Raw genomic sequence first — 17,823 nt, forward strand, 5'->3', positions numbered from 1 at the left:
TCCCTAGTCTGTAGCTGTGCATTGGGTTCTTCCGTCCTAAGTGCAGGACCCTGCACTTATCCTTATTGAACCTCATCAGATTTCTTTTGGCCCAATCCTCCAATTTGTCTAGGTCCTTCTGTATCCTACCCCTCCCCTCCAGCATATCTACCACTCCTCCCAGTTTAGTATCATCCGCAAATTTGCTGAGAGTGCAATCTACACCATCCTCCAGATCATTTATGAAGATATTGAACAAAACCGGCCCCAGGACCGACCCTTGGGGCACTCCACTTGATACCGGCTGCCAACTAGACATGGAGCCATTGATCACTAACATAACTAACCCTAACCCTAGAACTACCACCCATCACAGCCTTTGTTATCCTTAGGCAGGGGTGGGCAAACTTTTTGGCCCAAGGGCCACATCTGGGAATAGAAATTGTATGGCGGGCCATGAATGCTCACAAAATTGGGGTTGGGGTTGGGGAGGGGATGAAGGCTCTGGTTGGGTATGCGGGCTCCGGGGTGGGGCCAGATATGAGGAGTTCGGAGTGCAGAAGGGGGCTCCGGGCTGGGGTGGGGGAGTGGGGTGGTGAGGACACCGGCTGGGGGTGTGGGCTCTGGGGTGGGGGTTGGGACTGGGGCATGGGGAGAGGCTCAGGGGTGCAGGCTCCGGAAGGTGCTTACCTCAAGAGGCTCCCGGAAGCAGCGGCATGTCCCTTCTCTGGCTCCTACGTGGAGACACAGCCAGGGGGCTCTGTGCGCTGCCCCTTCCTCAGGCACCAGCCCTGCAGCTCCCATTGGCCGCGGTTCCTGTCCAATGGGAGCTATAGGGGCAGCGCTTGGGGCAGGGGCAGCGTGCACAGTGGAGGCCCCTGGCTGCCCCTACACGTAGGAGCCGGAGGGGGGCCATGCCGCTGCTTCCGGGAGCTGCGTGGAGCGGCCCCCAACCTTGCTCCCCAGCCGGAGCGGGACAAGCCCCAGACCCCGCTCCCCAGCAGGAGCTCGAGGGCTGGATTAAAATGCTGGTGGGCGGGATTCAGCCCGCGGGCCGTAGTTTGCTCACTCCTGCCCTAGGGGCGCTGCTCTCTGCCGTGGAGTGCAGAGGAAATGGACGCTGTGGTGCAGGGAGTCTGCACATTGGCCTGCTCAAACCACTGCAGAGGGCCATGTGTCGCTGGTGCCCTGGGTGTGTGATCATGTCGCCCTCTAATGGCCAGTGCTAGGGACTGTAACCATCTGTTACTGACTCTCTCGGTTTTGGGGCTAACGTTTGTGAGTTCAATCCCTGCTGGTATCTCTGTGCAGGCTGCTCCCGAGGGTGCCATAGAAATGATCGCTGGTCAATAAATGTTGCAGATTGGTCCTGCTTTGAGCAGGGGGTTGGACTAGATGACCTCCTGGGGTCCCTCCCAACCCTGATAGTCTATGATTCTATGAATGATTAATAGCAAGGATTTCAGTAGGACGAGACTGACTGGGGCCTCTGGATGCCCCATAACACAAACGAAAATAATGGTGCTCGTGTCGTCTCTAGAGAAGCGGGGCTGGGCCTGCCGGGGCTGGGAGTGGATGGAGCGTCTCCTGGGACCTGGGGCAGGGCATTTGCTGTCACACCGTTGCACAAACAGCAGGGTGCCATTTCCCATGTGAGGCGGAGAGGCCTGGCCGGCTCCGGAGAGCCCTGGTTGCTGGAAGGGGGTTGGAGGTGGTGGAGGCTGCAGTCAAAGCCACAGAACTTGCTGCTCCATTGCCAAACCTGGACCCTCAATTTCCTCTGTTTTCAGCTGCCCCTGACCCTCAAGAATCACCTGGATCCCGTCTGGGAGGAACAGACGTAGCCAGAGGCGGCAGTTGGAGGCTGGGTTGTTTAGGCTTGTTCTCAACCCAAGCCGAAATGGGCTCCCCTGTGACTAAGGGTGTGTCTACACTGGACCTGCTGGTGTCATTTCCAGCTGGGCAGACGTACGCAAGCTAGCTCTGAACAAGCTAGCGTACTAAAAATAGCAGTGTGGCTGCAACAGCACGGACGAAAGGAGGGGCTGGCTGTCCAGGTACCTGGCTGGAGTCCCGGGCTGGAGTATATTCTGGCAGTTTTACAGCCCCAGCTCCAGTGTAGACTTATCCATAGAAACAGGTTTCCACGATATGCATCTGATGAAGTGAGCTGTAGCTCACGAAAGCTCATGCTCTAATAAATTGGTTAGTCTCTAAGGTGCCACAAGTCCTCCTTTTCTTTATCCATAGAAGTGACTTGCTGAGCTCAGCTGGGTTCCCCTTGGGCTGGGGCGGGCTGGTGTGAGCCATGGAGGGGAACAGGGGGGCCCGGGTCATGTCTCTGGATCAGAGAGCAGTGGATAGAGATGGGTCAGCAGAAAACAGGAAAGATCCCAGAGCTCCAGGGCAGCGGGTATGAGGCTCTGTATGGCCTTGCTCTAAAGTCATGGCGGCCTTAGGTTCTGTCCTTGGTCCAGGGCTGAGCTGGGTTTGGAGGGACCCTGCAGCCGCCCCAACCCCACCCTGGGACGTGCTGTGAGGACGCTGGCGAGAGATGGCCGAGAAGGGGGAGTGGAGAGAAAAGTCTGGATTCCTCTCTCTATATCATATTGCCTCTATCTAAATCCCTGGTACGCCCACATTTGAATACTGCATGCAGATGTGGTTGCCCCATCTCAAAAAAGATATATTGGAATTGGAAAAGATTCAGAAAAGGGCAACAAAAATGATCAGGGGTATGGAACGGCTTCTGTATGAGGAGAGATTAATAAGACTGGGACTGTTCAGTTTGGAAAAGAGACGACTAAGGGGGGATATGATAGAGGTCTATAAAATCATGACTGGGGTGGAGAAAGTAAATAAGGAAGTGTTGTTTACTCCTTCTCATAACACAAGAACTAGGGGTCACCAAATGAAATTAATAGGCAGAGGGTTTAAGACAAGCAAAAGGAAGTATTTCTTCACACAATGCACAGTCAACCTGTGGAACTTCTTGCCAGGGGATGTTGTGAAGACCAAGACTATAATAGGGTTCAATAAAGAACTAGATAAGTGCCTGGAGGATAGGTCCATTAATGGCTATTAGCCAGGATGGGCAGGGATGGTGTCCCTAGCCTCTGTTTGCCAGAAGCTGGAAATGTGCGACAGGGAATGGATCACTTGATGATTGCCTGTTCTGTTCATACACTCTGAGGCACCTGGCATTGGCCACTACCGGAAGACACAATATGGGGCTAGCTGGTCCAGACCCAGTCTGGCTGTTCTTATGACTCTTGCTTTTCTCTCAGGATGCTGTGGCCATACAGATGGAGGAGGGACGGCTGGTGAAAATCAAAGAGGTGCTGAAGGAGCTTCCATCCCCACACTACAGGTACACGGTTACCCCCCCACCCCACCGCCCACCCCAAGGCCCCTCAGAGTGAGCGTGATGTGTGAGCAAAAGCCTCGGGGTGGCCAGGGCAGGGCTACTTGGGCTCAGCCATACAAAAAACCCTTGAGTTTTGAAGATGGAAGGGCACAGGCCATGGGGGACCCAGCTCCCCTTCTGCTCCCAGGCTGGTCCCTCCAGGTCAGGGCTGGGGCATTCTGGGATGGAACACGGTTGCCTGGCCTGCCCTTATCCTGCGCACTCCAGGCTGCCGGTCGGGTGCCTTTTACCAGCTGTGGTGTGGGCTCCCTGCTGGCTGTTGGTCCCAGACTAATTTACCCCAACCCCGATATCAGTCACAACAATCAGCAGCAGTCACCTGGGTCAACCACACACTGCCCCAGCCTTAGCCCCTTACTCTCTGGCCCTCCCTCTGCCCGAGAGCTCTGGCTGATCCCCCCGTGTGCTGCAGATCGTACAGGGGGGCACGTCGCCCAGCGGGGAGCTGAGGCTCTCGGCCTGCAGCGCCCCGGTAGCAACGCCTGTCCTCTCCTGCAGCCCGTGTCGCCCCTTGGCCATCCAGTCAGAGGAGAGCTTGCAGCGGGGTTGCCCAGGAGCTCTCTGGCCAAGCAGGGAGTGGAGAGGCCGGCTTCTCCTCTCTGTGGCCAGCCCCTGCAGCACGGCTGCTGATCGGCAGGCTGGGAGGCTCCCCACACTTGGCACCATTGTCTGTTGCGCTCAGCGTCCGCCTCCATCGGGGTGAGCGGGAGTTTGATCCCTGGAGTGGAGCTAGGACAATGTCGAGCACAGCCTCTCTCCAGCCAGGCCTCGCCCCTCCTGCTGGCCCCTGGAAAGGAGCCTGCAGATGTTCCAGGAGCTGAGGCTGGGTCTCCCCCGCCAGGGTCTTGTGTCTGAGACCATGGCCCCCTTCGCCCTCAGCTGGCTCAGGCAGAGACGTCACCCAGGTGGAGCCAGCCCATGGGGCCGAGGCCTGGATTGATAGCTGTTGGCAGGGCAATGGGAGGGAACCTGGCTCCGCGGCTGCTACTGTCTGTGGGCCAGAGTCTCTCTTGTATCAGACCTTCGCTCAGCACCAGGCTGCAGAGTGGGTCTGGCCCCATGGTCAGCGTGCTGGTCTGCGCCAGCCCTGACGCAAATTAGAGCAGCCTAGGGGCTGCTTTAACTTTTGCCACGGTATGTGGTCCCTTAAGAGCCACTCCACAACTTCTGCCAGGGGGATTTGCCATTGGCCAGGATCCAGCTGAGGGGCTCGGGTGAAAACCAGGGGCTGTGTGTCCTGTGGATAAACAGGGCATGCCATCTTCAGCGCCACCAGTCCAGTACTGTGCAGGCCTGGACTCACCGCCATAGACGGGACAGTGCAGAACTAGAGGGGTCAGACAAAGGCGATGGGATGATCCAGGACCTGGAGACACTCTGCTATGAAAAGTGTTGATGAGGTCAACCCTGTTAGTTTAGAGAGGGGATGAATGAGAGGGGACTGAATAGTCTAGAGAAGGGAGACTGGGGGCTTCCATTCGCCCAGTCTCATAACACAAGAACAAGGGACAGGCAATGACACAGGAAGACGGGAAATCCCAAACTGATAAAAGGAAATACATTTTCATGCATCATGTTATCGGCCTATGGAATTCACTGCCACAAGATGTCACTGATGCCCAGAACTCAACAAGATTCCCAGGGGGATTGGACAGGATCTGGGCAACAGGACTATCCAGAGCAGCGGTTCTCAAACTTTTAGCAACCTGAGGACCCCCATTTTGACTTAACATTTTTCGGAGACCCCCAAGACCCCCTGCTCAGCCCCAGGCCCTGCCCCTGCCCCACCTCTTCCTGCTCACTCCATCCCCCATGCCTCCGTCGCTTGCTCTCCCCCACCCTAACTTACTTTCACTAGGCTGGGGCGGGGGGTGCAGGGTGCGGGCTCTGGGAGGGAGTTTGGGTGCGGGCTCTGGGAGGGGGTGTGGGCTCTAGCAGTGGCTCCTAGGCAGGGAGCCAGCAGTCTCTGCGACCTGCTCGCAGGCACCACCCTTGCAGCTCCCATTGGCCGCAGTTCCTGGCGAGCTGTGTGCAGAGACCCCATGCCCCCCCCCCCCCCCACACACAGGGGCTGCAGGGACGTGCCAGCCATTTCTGAGAGCGGCGCGGAGCCTGCCTTAGCCCCACTGGCCATTGGACTTTTAACGCCTAAAATCTCCTGGTTTGGCTTCAGTAGCCTCTGGGAAATAGAGGGAGGGGGAGGAGTTGAGGGATGGCGGGGTAGGAGTTGATCAGCAGTACCCGCGGACCCCCTGGAATACCCTCAGGAACCCCCAGGGGTCCAAGGACCCCAGTTTGAGCAACGCTGATCCAGAGCGATCACTGATCTCCGACTGTTGGAGCCCAGGGTGGGACCATGGGGGCAGATTGTCCCACAGCCGCTGCTGTGTGGTGGTGACAGCTGCCCCGGCTGCACCTGGTGCTGGCCGCTGTCAGAGACAGGACACTGGGCTAGATGGGCCTGATCCCGCCTGGCATCCCTGTGTGCCACTGGTCTCCAGCCCAGAATTTTGAATCCCCCCCCCCCCGCCCCATGCCGTGCTGTCTTCATGTGAGCGTCTCCTTCTCTTGCCTTGGCTGTCGTAGGACCCTGGAGTTTCTGATGAGACATCTGGTTCACATGGCTTCTTACAGCTCCCAGACCAACATGCATGCCAGGAACCTGGCCATCGTCTGGGCCCCCAACCTGCTCAGGTGAGAGCCAGGGGGCACCAGAGACGCCTGTTGCTTTGGTCACGCTGTGCACGCTGAGGCAGCGTCAGAGGCAGGGAGGAGGGTTCCTGGGGGAAGGGGACCAGCCTCGGTGCCATAGATCCTGGAGCTGGGAGGGACGGGGATGGAGTGTGACACCAGCCTGGAGAGACGGTGAGATGGGGAGGAAGTGAGGCCGGGGAGAGCAGATAGGGACAGGAGATGGGTGTGTGGGGGAGCTGGCGAGGGAAGGGGAGAGGAAACCATTTTAACAGGACATCCCCCTCTTGCCACGTTCCCCCGAGACACCAACCCGTGACCTCCAAACGCCCAGGCGAGTTGCACCCGTTTCTTTGCGCTCCTCTCCCCACACACACCGGGTCTCCTCTAGCAGAACGCTAGCCCCAACCCAAAGCCAAAGGGTGCCCCCTGCCTGGAATCTCTGCCCCATGGCAGGGAACGGGCAGAGAGCGAGGGGAAGAGGCGGGCCGGATTCCAGCAGCATTCACCTGCTCAGCCACACCTCCCCGTCCCTCCCCTCCAGGTCTAAGGACATCGAGGCCTCTGGGTTCAACGGCACGGCTGCCTTCATGGAGGTGCGGGTGCAGTCCATCGTCGTGGAGTTCATCCTCACCCATGTGGAGCAGCTCTTCAGAGACGCCCCTCTCTGCGGTAGGTCTTTTGGTGCCCTGCCCTGGCGCTGAGCCCCGATAGCTCTGGGGGCCTCGCGCCACCCAGGTCACTTGCCTGGGGCGGAGGTGACTGGCAGGCCCTGCCGCATCTGGCTCTGCGCCGCAGGACCAGCCCAGCCCTTCTCTCGACACTGGGGCCTGGGAAGACTGGCCACTGGGGCTGGAGTCCTGGCTGCAGTCATGTGCAGAGCGCCCGTCCTGCCACCATTCGGAGAATGCAGGCCCAGCTCCTCTTGGGGATGTCGGTGCCTAACTCCCCTTGAAGTGAAGGGGAGTTAGGCATTTCAAGCTGTGGGGATCTGGACCTTAGCTACTCTTTAGCCGAAGGTCTGTCTACACGGCAACGTAAGCCCTGGGTTAGCAGAACTCGAGTTCACAGAGCCTGGGTTCATTAACCTAGGGCTTGAGTGGCTACACTCGTTTGTAACCCCCAGGTTAGGAACGGGTCGGGGGAACCCTGGGTCCCGACTTGGGGCTCCTGTGTCTACGCTGCATGACGCGGGCCCTAGACCAGAGAACCACCCGTATCCCAGACTCCCGAGTGCCCTCCCAAAAGGTGGCCTGTTGTGGGAACACTCGACTGTCCTGAGGAGGAAGAAAATCGGGCTGTCTCCCAGAGGGGCTGCATCTACACTGCAAAGCCATCGGGCTTGAACCCTCCACGGTCCTGAGCAATTTGTGTGTAGACAGATGGGGCAGGAGGGCTAGTCTGGAGCTCAAACCCTGGCCTTACATTGTCATATAGACATACCCTAAGGTACTTCTGTGACCCCCTTCACCTTAGTGTTGAGCCCCTCCCTGTCTTTAATGGAGTTATCCACACACACCCCTAGGAGGCAGGGCTATTATAGCCATCGTACAGCTGGGAAACTGAGGCATGGGGCGTCTGCAGTAGAGTGGGGAATTGAATCTCTGTTTCCTGACGCCCTAGGCCGGTATCCTAAGCACTATGCCAAGCTCCCTCTCCCAGCCAGGGTCAGGCTGGCAGAGGCATTGTGCATTCCTGCCCTGTGCAGTACCTGGCTGCCAAAGCTGGACATGGGTTTAGTGAGGTACTCAGCATGCACACTCCCCCGTGAGCACACTCCCATGGAGAGATCAGGGTTTGGGTCTCTGCCCTCCCCACCCCCATGCTGCTGGCACAGGCCGCCCATCTGGGGCCGAGAAGGACCTGGACGATTACTTGGGCCCGGGCAGCGTCTCAGGGTATCGGCATACACAGCGGCATCTCAGAGTGCTTGGCCTGGCCTGGCCGTGCTTCTGTCGCAGTCAGTGGTGAAACACCCAGCACCTGCAGAGGGAGCTGAGTATGGCCAGGGCAAGCACCCATGGGCGTCACCCCACCTTGGGTGCCAAGAGAGGGTGACTGCTGTTAATGTGCCCAGTGATACCCTGATCGGTCCCCAGCTTTGGGGGTGGGGAAACCCTCCCCTTCCATGCAGACACAGAGGCAGGGACCTGGGCGATTTTACTCAGCCACCAGAGCCTGGTTATATCTTTCCATCTTTCATCTTCTCCCCTCTGCCCTGGTGGGCATGGCAAGTATCTGCCTCCTCATCTGTTCTGGTTCTGGCCCCTCAGCCTCTTGAAGCAAATTGGAGGGATCCCAGAAGAGCCACTGAAGTATGAAACAGTAACATGTTACTAATATTACACTAGCTGCCTAGAGGCCCCCAACGATATCAGGATCCCATCATGGCAGGCGCTGCATAGACACACAGCGAGACAGTCCCTGCCCCAAAGAGTTTGCTGTCTGAACAGACAGGTCAAAGTGGGAGGGGAAACTGAGGTACAGGGCAGGGCAGTGACTTGCCCAAGGTCACCCAGTGAGATCAGTGGCAGAGCTGGGAATAGAATGCTGGTCTCCTAGAGACTCAGCTGAGTGCTCTTGCCACTGGACCACACTGCCTCTGAGCTCATGGTGGTGTTGCCCCTTGGTCCGAGGGGGTTGCTAATATTCGGGGCCTTATGGGGCTATTTCTGATAGGAGGAGAGATCCGTGCTATGAGGCAGGGATATTCTTTAGTGGAATCGTGTTTGTTTACAGAGCACATCCACAGACTCCTGCCGCAGGAGAAACAACCAACAGCAGGGAGTTTCCTTGCTCAGAAATCCCCATGTCTGCTCCTCCAGCTGCTCTGTGCCCAGGAATCACTGCCTCTCGCTTCCTCTCAGTATCATACTCACAACTGCCTCTCCTGGCTTTTTTGCCTCCAACACCCACAACCTGCAGCAGTTATCCTCAGCCCCGCTAGCCACCTGCATTAGCTCCGGCCTGGCCATGCGGCTTAGTGTCTTGGCTGGTCGCTCTCTTTGTCCCTAGCTGGTTTTATTCCCTTAAGGGGCTGGGCGGCTCCTTCCCCTGAGCCTGAAGGCAGGCGCTTGGCTCCCACTGGCTTTAACAAGGTCTGTGATTGTCTTTGGATCCGAGACTCCCTGCTGGCAGCTGCTGGCACACGCTCCCAGCCCCGCAAGCTCCAGCTGAATCATCCAGGTGTTTGTTTCCCTGTCCTAGGAAGTGACCGCGAGAGCCTCCGGAAATCCCTCCTCCTGTCCGGCTTGGGGTTGCCAGGAGTCCACCCCGACTGCCAGACCATGTCCTACAACTTGCCCGCCATGCTGAACCAGGGAGACGGCCCGCCACAGATCCGCCCCTACCACACCATCATCGAGCTCAACGACCACAAGTACGGGCCCCGCCCCTCCTCTCTCTTCTCTGTCTGGGCTTTACCAGCTGCCTGGGTTTAATCCCTGGTGCCCCAGATGCAGATCGGCCCCTGAGAGCGCGGGGGGTTGGAACGAGGAAATGCATCAAGCGCTAGATGCTTTCACACATCCTCTGTGCGCTAATGCACCTGATTCCCCAGGGGGATGGTCCCTGACCATGTATAGACTAGGGCACACGGGAGGAGAAATGGAAATCACAGGTCCGTGCCTGCTGGGCAAAGAGCTGGTCGATTCGCCAGCCCTGCCTGTAGACAAGTAGCACTGACAGGCTCCATTCACTAGAGGGTGACAGTGAATATACCCACGCATGTGCCCATGCACACACCGTGAAAGGGTCAGAGATACACAGAAGCTGGCCTAACACAGCCCACAAGGGAGCGCACGCAGACCACCCGCACAGGCCATGACGGAGAGTTGTGACATGTCCCACCCAACAGGGCCCAGTGGTGCAAACACACCCACACCCCACAGGCATGGGCTCCCTCTGCACTGGAGCCCCCTGCCTGTGGGTGCAGTTCTAAGCTCTGCCATTCTTCACAGAAGAAAAGGCTCCTTGAAGGTAAAGAAATGGAGGTCGATCTTCAACCTGGGCAGATCCAGCACTGACTCCAAACGCAAGCTGGCCAAGGCAGAGGAGAAAGGTATGGGGTGGGGAGGAAGAGAACCGAGGGAGGAAACGGCAGGCTAGAGGAGTGGAGAATGAGGGGTTAATTGGATCTGGCATTCTGGGGGCTCTTCCCTTCCTTGCTGGTTATGTTCACTCTCCCCAGGCAACTGCTGGACTTTCCACAAGGGCCTTTCTCCTGATGACTGGCCTCTGCTAACAGGAATAGCCCTGCCTGGAACTCGGAGTGTCCATCCCATGGGAAATCCCCACTTTTCAGAATCTCCTTCTGTCTGAAGGAAAAGCTGAAATTTCAAAATTCCCCGCAAACCAAAATGTCTGGAAAAAAATTGGTTTGGAAATATCCAAGTGGTTCTTTCTGCTAAGGTGAATGCACTTGTTTCAGTGTTATAATAATGCAGTGCAAAGCAGTAGAATGCAGTGCAATGCAATACAATGCAAAGCAATACAGTGCAATAGAATTCAATGCAATGCAATTAAAAGGATAAAGTCTAAAGGAAACATTTTGATAATTTTTCATCCAACACTTGGAGGAAAGCGATACAGTCCCCAGAGTTTGTGTGTGCATGGGGGAGGGGGGTCTCCTCTGCACAGTTCTGGGTCTGTGAGGTGCAGTGGGGAGGGGTGCTCCTACTGGCTGGCCGCTTCTACACTTACAAACTAGATCGGCCCAGCTCCGTCGTTCAGGGCTATGAAAAATGTTGCACGCTGAGCACCGGAGTTAGGTCGACCTGAGCCCCGGTGTAGCCCTAGCTACTGCCTCCCGGCGAGCTGGGTTAACTACAGCGACGGAAACCCCCTTCCGCTGTAGGAAGCATCCTTGCTATGGCACCATGGCGGCAAAGCCGCAGCACCGTAGCTGTGCCTCTGTAGCGGCTGCAGTGTAGACCTGCCCGGAGAGTCTCTCCGTCCACTGATGGACGGTCACTCCTGTTCCGCTGTGTACTGTATTTCTTTTGCAGACGACAAATCCGTTAAAATGAGCTTGCGGCCGGCCAAAAGCATGGACTCCCTCAGCTCCGTGCCGGATGCGAACGATGGTAAGTGGAGAAATCCTGAGGAGTTGTAAACCTGCGGGGCTGAAAGGAACCTCGGGAGGCCGTCGAGCCCATCCTCTGGTGCTAAGGCATGACTCAGTTTCCCCCGACCACCTCTTATGGGTAGGGCCCTATCAAATTCACCGTCCATTTTGGTAAATTTCACAGTCATAAGATTTTTAAAATCATAAATTTAATGATTTCAGCTATTTAAATCTGAAATTTCACGGTGTTGTATTTGCAGGGGTCCTGACCCAAAAAGGGGTTGCGGGAGTGGGGCTCTTGTGGGGGGGGGGGGTTGCGGTACTGCTACCCTTCCTTCTGCACTGCTGTGGCAGATGCGCTGCCTTAATTGCTGGAGAGCAGCGGCTGCTGGCCGGGAGCCAGGGCCATCCTTACCCATACGGCTGCGTAGGGCACCAGGAGAATTGGTGCCCCAATTTTCCTGGTGCCCTAAGCAGCTGCATGCTGCTCCAGCCCCTGCTCCGCCTCTTCCCCATGGGCCCCAAACCTGCTCCACCCCAGCCCGGCCCCCACTCCATCCCTTCCCCAAAGCCCCTGCTCCACCCCAGCCCGGCCCCCACTCCCCTGAGGACTGCAACAGGGGTCGGGCGACCTGCACTCACCGGCGGCGGTAAGTGGAGTGACCCAGCCACAGCCTGCTCCATGCTGCTGGCTGCCAGCCGCACCACTAGTGAGTGCTGGGGGGCGGTTTCCCCCTGTCCCCCAAGGCTGGGAGCCAGGGGAGCAGAGCGGAGCGGGCTGGGGCCAGGCCACTCCACTTCCCACTGCCCCGTGAGTGCGGGGTTGGGCCTGCCCTGCACTCACCAGGCGGCAGGAAGTGGATCGACCCGGCCCCAACCCTCTCCGCTCCGCCGGTGAGTGCTGGGGGTTGGTTTCCCCCATGCCCCCCAAGCCTGCTCCTGCCCCCCCCCCCCCCGTGGAGGCCTGGGATGAGCTCCCCACACAACAGAAGCCTGGGTCCCCACACACACACACACACACCCCTGCGGGGGGGCTGCATGGGGCACCGAAATGGTTAGGGACGGCCCTGCCGGGAGCCCAGCTCTGAAGGCAGAGTCACCGCCACCAGCAGCAGGGCAGAAGGAAGGATGGCGGGGCATGGGATTGCCACCCTGACTTCTGCGCTGCTGCCTGCAGAGCCGGGCTCTCAGTCAGCAGCCGCCGCTCTCCGGCCACCCAGCTCTGAAGGCAGCAACACAGAAGTCAGGGTGGCAATCCCACGACCCCCCTGAAATAACCTTGTGACCCTCCTGCAACCCCCTTTTGGGTCAGAACCCGCAGTTTGAGAAATGCTGGTCTCCCCCGTGACATCTGTGTAGTAGAGGGTAAAAGCCCACAAAAGACCAGATGTCACAAGGGGAGACCAGATATCACGGTCCGTGACGCGTTTTTCATGGCAGTGAATTTGGTAGGGCCCCTACTTATGGGTGTTTGTCTATATCCCCCTCTGTGGTCCAGCAAGGACACCCACTGTCTCACTTCCGGCTCCCTTGGAGTCACCCCTCTTGGGCAGAGAGGTGCATTCCTCTTCCTCCTGGCCAGGGTATTTCCAGTCTGCACGGCTCCCCGCCTACACTGTGAATTCCCCAGCCCAGTCAGACTGCCTAAGCCGGGCTTCTTTACTTTTCTCCTCGGAGACGGTAAACAACGTAATTGCCACAGTTAAGCTCCCACAGAGCAAGTATGTTTATTCGTAAGGGAAAAGCATTACAAAGAAACATATTAAAAACAATCAGAGAACCTACCCGCATGCTAATAGCCAGAGATCCCCCCACAACTCCAGCAAGGGCTCTGGCTGGAACAGTTCATCAAATCCAGCCAGGGGTTTTCCCATGGCTACAAGTTCATCACTCCTTTTGCTCAGAACAAGAGTCCCATGAATCTGAGTTCCTCCTTTATGCCATTTGGGCTTTTTGATCCTGGGAATAGGTCCTTTGTAGACAAAATTCCCCTCCCCAGGGCAAAATTTCCAAAGGTCAGGTCCAGAGGTGGGTATTTGCATTCCCTTCCTCCCAAGTATCGCCTAGGAAACCTACTTACCGAACAGCTCGCTTCTCTCATAGCCCATTGGTTTCAAGAGTCCTTTGAAGCTCATAACAAGAGCCCCGGCTCCTAGACAAGTTACGTATAATCCCACTGACACCTAAACATGCATATTTAATACAACCAGCTCCTAGGACACCGAAATGTGAGTTGATAAGGTTGAATATCATTCAGTGAAGTTTGTCCGAAATATTGATGGAAATTGCCCTGCCTTCTGCAGACCAACTGGTTCTTGTATGCTTGGGGATCTGCTATAGCGAAGGTTGCCAATTTTGGTTGGACGTATTCCTGGAGGTTTCATCACGTGACATAACTCCAGGACAATCCTAGAGAGTTGGCAACCCTAGCTATAGCCTTTGCTTCTCTCCCCATTTCGGCTCAGTCCTCTTGAGGGGGTCAAATTCAGACCTGGGGCCTGATCCCCATTGGCATTACGCCCCTTTACACAGTTGCCTTCCAGTGAGGGTAAATCAGTCACACTCCCTTGAAGGCCCCTTCGACTCTGCTGGAGTGATGCGAAGGGGCCGCAGTGTAACTGAGAATTGGGTCCCCACCATAATCTGGTGCAAATCCATTCCTTTCCCCCAGTGTTGCAGCTGCTCACACCGAGTCTGAATCTGGCCTTGTGGGAGGACAGCCCAGTGGCTTCCTAGCGCCCCTGAGTTCAGCGATCGCTGCTGGACTTCCCTCTGATCTGCCTTGACAGGCTCCTCAGGCTCATCCTGGCCTGGCAGGGGCCAGATGAAGACCATCCCCCCTTTCCTCCCCCGCAGTCTTTCATGTGGAGCTGCTAAGGGAATTACAGTGGCGTAGTCGGCAGGATACTGTAACGAGGCTGGTTCTGGCGGGACCCAACTGAGAGTGCCAATTCAGGACAAATTGCTTAAAACAGGGCAGTTACGGCCCAAGGCTGGGGTTTCTGTGCCCACCAAGGCAAACCAAACCAGCCAAACAGAGAAGACTTTGGTTTTACCCCACTGGCTAACCACAAGTCACACAAGCAATTCCCTTAGACACTCCAGTTTCCCAGTATCACCACCAGTGCCACTCGTTGTGGGGACAGATGGTTATGAAAACCAATACCCCAGTAACAGAAAATAGGTTCTCTCAATCCCAAAGGACCAAGCCCCAGACCCAGGTCAATATACAAATTAGATCTTACCCACAAATCACGCTGTTGCCAAACCTTTAGAATCTAAAGGTTTATTCATAAAAGGAAAAAGATATAGATGAGAGCTGCAATCGGTTCAATGGAATCAATTACACATAGTAATGGCAAAGTTCTTGGTTCAGGCTTATAGCAGTGATGGAATAGACTGCATGTTCAAATCAAGTTTCTGGAGAACATCCCTAGCTAGGATGGGTCATTCAGTCCTTGGTTCAAAGCTTCAGTGTAGCAAAGTTCCTCCAGAGGTAAGAAGGGACTGAAGACCAGATGGAGGATCTGCAGCAGCTCTTTATACTCTCTTGCCATGTGGTCTTTCTTTGTCCCAAGGACAAGCTGTCCCTCACGTGGCCTGGAAAAACCTCAGAGTTCTGTCCACAGGCAGGTCCCTGCATACCTTGCTGAGTCACGAGGCGTGTCTGCCTTCTCTCAGTGAGTCACTTGTATAGCTGATGGTCCTTAATGGGCCATCAAGCAGGCTTGGCAGAGCTGACCCCAACTTGGCTGGGGTGTCACCCAGAAGCATAGCATAAGTTTGCAATACAGACAGTATAGAGCCAATACTTATATCTTTAAATACAAAAATGATACATGCAAACAGATAGTACAATCCTAACCAGCAAACCATAACCTCATCTTAGACACCTTATTTGACCCCCTTTATACAAGATTTGGTGCCACTACAGGACCTTGGTTGCAACAATACAGTCCCAGTTCAAGTCAATAACGTCACACAGGCGTGCACGAATGCCTGCTTCCGCCACCCCATGGGGTGACTTGCATTCCTTGTGCCGGCGGCTCCGGCTGCTGTGCAGCTTCTCCTGCTGCAATGAATCGTGGGGAAATGGCGGTCTTGGGCTCATGTCACGATTCCCACCCAGTCTGGGACACCGCGATTTTCACAGGGGCTTAGCGACGCGGAGCAGGGCAGCTGCAGTCTCTCGCCCTGGTGCCCCTTGGTTTGAGCACCCGCCCTATTCCTGAATGTGGGGTGGGTCTCTGATCTGTCTCCCTATTTGCATCTAGACAACACCAGGCTGGGCAGGAAGAGATCACAGAAGCAGGCCCCTCAGCGCCGCGAGAGTTTCGACAGCCCCTCCTCCCGGGAGGAGAGCTTCCTGGAGTCGGACGAGTACCCTGATGGGAAATTCAAGGGCGAGGAGGGGCAGCAAACGCTGGAGTCCGAGGGCGAAGCCAGTGCCAAATCAGAGCCCACGACCCCCAAGGCCGGCCGGGCCTCGCTGGTGGGGGGCGCCCCGCAGGGCCGCTCGCCCAAGACTGCGCAGAACCGGGCAGAGAAGTGCGCTGGGGTCCATATCTCCGTCCCCTTCTCAGTCACCGTCCCCTTCCACATCACTTCCAACATCTCTCTGTCCCGCCTGACCCGGGGGCTGGAGTGCCCGGCCCTGAGCTACAGCCCCTTAGACAAGGAGGCTCTGGAGAGGTCATCCAAGGAGCTAGAAGCAGAGGAGCGGCTGGGGGCTAAGATCCCCGTCGCCAAGGAAGATCACATGGGTAAGCAGCTGGTTTGATTTCAGATCTGTTTTGCAGGCGTGGTCCATGTTGAGGGGAGAGTCCTGTCGTGTCCCATCCCGCCACCATCCCTAGCTCTGCCACTCACCTGTTAGGTGACTTTGGCCCAGTCATTCCCGATCCTCAAAGGTGTTTAGGTACTTAACACCCACTGATGTTTGGTGCTGAATTTCCAAAGGTAGACACAGCGTGAGATGGGGAGTCAGGAGACCCAGTCCTGGCCCTATTGAAATCCCAACTCCCCTGAGGACCAGCATTTGTTGGACTAGATGACCTTCTGGGGTCCCTTCCAACCCTGATATTCTATGATATGATTTCATCCCTCCTTTCTATACCCAGCTCAGCCATTGGCCCCTTGGGTGGCCCCAATCCGTACCTCAGCCGCCTCCTTGGGGAAATGGGGACAGTGATGCTGACCCAGCTTTGTAAAGTGTATAGGTGAAAAAGTGCTAGAGAATTCTAAGGATGAGGGCTAATAAACTGCAGGCACCCAAATACCCCCTGTGGCCTGGGAAGGACTGCCCCAAAATAATCCCTAGAGCCACTCTTTTAGAGAAACAGGCAGTCGTGATCAAAGTTGTCCATGCTGGAGAATCCACCACCCCTCTCGGAAAATTGTTCCAACTGTGAATTACCCTCGCTGTTAAAAATGCACACCTGATTTCCAGTCTGAACGTGTCTAGCTTCAACTTCCAGACATTGGATTGTGTTTGACCTTTCTCTGCTAGACTGATGAGTCCATTATCAAATATTTGTTCTCCGTGTAGGTGATCACAGTCTGTGATCAAGTCACCCCTTAACCTTCTGTTTGTTAAGCTAAATAGATGGAGCTCCCGGAGTCAATCACTGCAAGGCAGGTTTGCTAATCCTTAAATCATTCTCGGGATTGAATGGTCCTTAGAATATTAATAACCTAAAAAGCAAAAAATAACAGAACGAATAGGGACGCTGTCAAATTAAAGATGAAAAATTCCCCACCTCTTATAAATTATTGTTATTACCGTAGTGCATCTTCACGTAGTTTTCAACCTTTTTTTCATTTGTAGACCCCTAAAATATTTTGAATACTGATGCAGAGCCCTTTGGAAATCTTAGACGTAGTCTGCAGAGCCTCAGAAGTCTGTGGACCACAGGTTGAAAACCGCTCCCATAGTGCTCCGTAGCATCAGGCACCGTACAAACCCCCGTTCCTTGTGCAAGGGGCAGAAAGAAATGTAAAGAATTTCTGAAGTCTAAAATATATTTCACCACTGACTCCTTCCTGCGAAATAGACAGATGCGTCAGTTTCACTTTCTGGTGTGATGCACTGGGGATCTCCAGAGCTGGCATCAGGAGTGGCTACAGCTTGAATGAAAGACCTACAGCAGCCTATACGGGCTGGTAACAGACTCGCATCCTCAGGCATAGAGCTGGGAAGGCTGGTAATACATGCTGGCCAGTGGGTTATGTGAGCGCAGTGATACTCAGACCTCAGTGGTTCAGGAGCCAAATTAGTGATCAACATTACCCCAAAGAGCCAGGGGAGTGTGAATTCATGGTTTCATTTACTATATATATATTATTCGCACAGAAAAATGACTGACCAAGTATTCTCCAATTGGTAACTAACATAGTAAAAACATCCTGCTTGGGTAATAACTCAGACGGGTTAATAATTAAATCACCCCGTGTTTTAATATCAGGTGCTGCAAAGAGCTGCAGGAGCCACATGAACAAGCCACTTGCTGCTCCTGAGTGTCAGTCTGAGTGTCACTGAGCTAGCACAGTGCCTCAATGTCAGGGTTGCACACTCCACAGGGGGGTGAAATCCAAATGAAAAAGTGTTTTTAAATTGGAATTTAAACAAAAACAATAATAACCAAAAATTTAATTGAAATGT

General features: G+C 55.4%; 1 protein-coding gene across 3 annotated transcripts in view; it reads left to right on the forward strand.

Annotated features, from left to right (window-relative positions):
• ARHGAP30 (Rho GTPase activating protein 30) overlaps positions 1-17,823 on the forward strand; it is a 52,076-nt gene that overhangs the window by 18,640 nt on the left and 15,613 nt on the right. For 2 of the 3 annotated variants that reach the window (XM_073323434.2, XM_073323437.2), the window contains exons 4-10: positions 3,267-3,349; positions 5,993-6,100; positions 6,642-6,769; positions 9,305-9,476; positions 10,057-10,157; positions 11,104-11,181; positions 15,437-15,925. In XM_073323434.2, coding sequence (XP_073179535.1) covers positions 3,267-3,349; positions 5,993-6,100; positions 6,642-6,769; positions 9,305-9,476; positions 10,057-10,157; positions 11,104-11,181; positions 15,437-15,925 — 1,159 coding nt within the window. The remainder of the gene's footprint in view (positions 1-3,266; positions 3,350-5,992; positions 6,101-6,641; positions 6,770-9,304; positions 9,477-10,056; positions 10,158-11,103; positions 11,182-15,436; positions 15,926-17,823) is intronic. The other variant, XM_073323436.2, reaches the window with a different exon arrangement.

Source organism: Lepidochelys kempii, chromosome 24 (genome assembly GCF_965140285.1).
Source record: "Lepidochelys kempii isolate rLepKem1 chromosome 24, rLepKem1.hap1, whole genome shotgun sequence".
Classification (NCBI taxonomy): Eukaryota; Metazoa; Chordata; order Testudines; family Cheloniidae; genus Lepidochelys; species Lepidochelys kempii.